Below are 3,257 nucleotides of genomic sequence, written 5' to 3'. Positions count from 1 at the left end.
GGAAGAGGTTTGCGGCGCAGGGCCAGGTTACAACAGTCCTTGGGAGGAGTGGGAAGACAGCGTCAGCGTCTGCTCTCCGCTGCTGCGTTTCTGCAGCAGTCTGTATCCGGGGGGCAAGAAGGGACCGCCTCGGATGGCACTGGGCCCAGCCCTGCCCTGCCCTGCCCAATCTGGGAGCCTTGCTGCCCGCCTGCCCCGCTGACCCCGCCCCAGCTGCAGGCTGCTCAGGATGCAAACTGAGGTTTGCTGGTTCCACAGGGATGACGTAGCGCCAACGCCGTTGTCCCCTGCGGCGGTGGCTGCCTCTTGCATCTTGTATTCCTCCAAATTCCCCTGCATTTGCAAGAGAGTCACTTGCGCATCCGGTTGGCGCAGTGCCATCCGTGGGGCTTGCCTTTCTGTGCGAGGTGAGTGGCATGAAACTGCCAGGGATCCAGAGTGGCCCTTTGCATTTGATGTTCTGGAAAATGCCAAGTCTCTCCCTTCACCCAGAAGACCTCTCTCAGTCTCTGAGGAAAGCCATTGCAAACTGTGTCCCTCCCTGCAAAAGCCACCTCGACCCGGCCTCCTGCATGAGGCAATGCCCCCCTCCCCAAATCAAGTGAAGCCCATCCCAGGAACGTCTCCCAGGACTACATTTGTGGTGCAAAAGTAGCCTTCCATATGTCAGCTCCAGCTTCAACGCTGGCACCTCAAGGGAAGAGGCCGCTCAGAGGCTGGTTTTGCTACCTGAGGCCATGGCTTCTTGCACCGTGAGCCGTGAGCCCCCCGTGGACGAGGCCTGACCCCAGCAGCCCTTCTCCAGCCAAGGTGCCCTGCTCCATGGCCTCTGCGCCACTCCTAGCAGTGCTGACCATAGTCCAGGTAGCTGCCCATGCTCTGCAGGCACCTCTGGAGGCGGCCCAAAGTCACGGCGGACGTCGTGTACGGAGAATTGGCCAGCAGCTCCGTCAGGTTGCCCAGGTCATCGGAGGAAGGGGGTCTCTGGATGGGGCAGCCCATGAGGACACCCAGCAGCCGCATGAGGCTCTGCAGGTTCTCCACGTCGTTGGAGATTTGGGCCACCGGAGCTTCATAGGGCAAGCTGGAGAGGACGCGGTGGAAGATGCCCAGAGCGGCATCCACGGTCTCCAGGCTCTGCATGGGAAGCTCCTCTGGGATGAAGTCCAAGCCATGGATCCTTAGGCTCACCGGAGGGAACTGTGGGGAGAGGAGAGCGTCAGAGACCCACACCATTCAAAGGGACCCTCAAAGGCTATCCTCCCCTTTGGCCAGTGCAGGACCTCCACAGCTAAAGCAGGGTCTCCCACCACCATCCTCTCCAAAACCGTCTCTCTGGCTGTGCCAAGGGCTTGGGGTCATGGAGTGGGGCACCCACAGATTTGCATGCCAGTAGCCTTTGAGTGGGCATCCCTAGGCTTTCCTGGGAAACGTCATGCCAACATGGTACCATTCTAAGTGCCATTCTGGAGGTTCTGGGAGCTCTAGTCCCCCACAGAAGAAATAGCTTTCTCCAAGGCTCTACCAATGCAACAATTGCCCAAAGTGCCACGACTGGCGTGGACACAGTCTGGCCTTGGCACAGCGAGGGCAGATAGGCTAAAAATCTTCAGTAGGTTCATTTTAGTTAAAGACATAAAGGTAAAGATAGTCCCTTTATGTGAATGTCTAGTCGTAACCGACTGTAAGGGCTGGTGCTCATCTCCGTTTCTAAGCCGAATAGCCAGCGTTGTCCAAGGACTGCTCTGGTGGTCATGTGTCCAGCATGGCAGCACCAAACGCTGTGACCTTCCCACTGAGAAGTCATACATATTTATCTACTTGCATTTGCATGGTTTTGAACTGCTAGGTTGGCAGATGTTGGGACTAGCCTGTTGGAAAATCAGTAGGCAAAGGGATCTTGTAGCACCTTAGAGACTAACTGGAAGAAAGGAGCTGGTAGCATGAGTTTTCCTAGGCTAAAAACTATTTCCTCAGATGCATTTAAATGCAATAACAATAATGATGATGATGAATGTAGAGAGATCTTGTAGCACCTTTGAAACTAACTGGAAGAAAGACGTTGGCAGCATGAGCTTTCCTAGACTTGAGCCTACTTCTCCAGATACATGGGCTTTGGGTTGTTTGTTGTTGTTGTTGTTGTTGTTTTGCAAGTCTATGAAAGCTCATGTTGCCAACTTCTTTCTTCCAGTTAGTCTCAAGTGTGCTGCAAGATCCCTTTGCATATCTTATTTATTTATTTATTTCCTTTGCAATTCACTGATTCTACAAAAGATGTCAAAAGCAATGAAGGAATGATGATGCTGCCTAGAAAGACTGAAACGGGCGACTCAACGGGATCTTGGGGCCCTTTCCAGTTGACTGGACCCCCACTTGTTTCCTCTTCCAGTTTTTGTGGGTCCACCTGGGCAGGGGAGGATTTTTGTAATGAAGACCCCAGGAGCAGTGCCCAGCTGGCAAGGGGAGGACCGTGCCATGCGGGGGGTTGCAGGGTGGTCACTTCTGGCGCATGGCTCACCTGGTGCCCCTGGATCCTGGCAATAATGATCTCGGCGAGGCCTTTCGCGTCGGCGATGACCCTTTCGATCTTCACCGGCTGGCAGTAGAAGAGGGGCAGCCAGGCCCACAGAAAGCCCAACAGGGAGAGGCTGGGGTGGCGCATCTTCCACTTCTCTGTAGGCAAAAAGGAGGGAGGTCAACCGGTTGGGGGGGGGTCCTGGTTGCGAGGATGTGGAAGGAGGCATAAACCCGACCCAGTTCCCTTGCCTGCCAAGGGTTAAAGTGACCCTAAACTTCAGTTCTCCGGTTGTTTTGGACTTTAGGTCCCAGAATTCCTGACCATTGGTCAAGATGGCTGGGGCTTCTGGGAGTTGAAGTCCAAAAACTTGGAGGACCAGCATTTGGAAATCATGATGTTTAGCTTTATATATGGAATTTATCAGTGCCTTTACATTTCCTTGGGCCTAATTTCCCACTAAAGGCACCAGATCCTGGACAATAAGTAGGGTCAGCCCTAGTAAGTACTTGGATGGGAGACCACCAATGTACCCCAGGTGGTGCAAATAATAGTTCAGAGGAAGGAAAACTATCTCTGAGGATGCCTTGCCCAGGAGAACCCTGTTAAATTCATGGGGTCACCATAAATCAACAGGCAATTTGAAGGCACATGGAGATATAGAGGGTCTAAATGTCCCAAAGGCACCAGCTCCCACCTGATCTTCATAGATAAGCAGGGTCAACCCTGGGTAGTACTTGGA

The 3,257-nt window shown here is 53.5% G+C and overlaps 1 protein-coding gene across 1 annotated transcript; it reads right to left on the bottom strand.

Annotated features, from left to right (window-relative positions):
- Positions 1-840: 840 nt before the first annotated feature.
- LOC121930392 (leptin) lies at positions 841-2,662 on the bottom strand. The gene is made up of 2 exons (XM_042466629.1): positions 2,519-2,662; positions 841-1,200 (listed from the first exon to the last, which is right to left on the bottom strand). Exons 1-2 carry the CDS (start codon positions 2,660-2,662, stop codon positions 841-843), a joined length of 504 nt encoding a protein of 167 aa, XP_042322563.1.
- Positions 2,663-3,257: the final 595 nt, after the last annotated feature.

Source organism: Sceloporus undulatus, chromosome 5 (assembly GCF_019175285.1).
Source record: "Sceloporus undulatus isolate JIND9_A2432 ecotype Alabama chromosome 5, SceUnd_v1.1, whole genome shotgun sequence".
Lineage (NCBI taxonomy): Eukaryota > Metazoa > Chordata > Lepidosauria > Squamata > Phrynosomatidae > Sceloporus > Sceloporus undulatus.
This window is presented reverse-complemented; position numbering and strand designations above follow the sequence as displayed.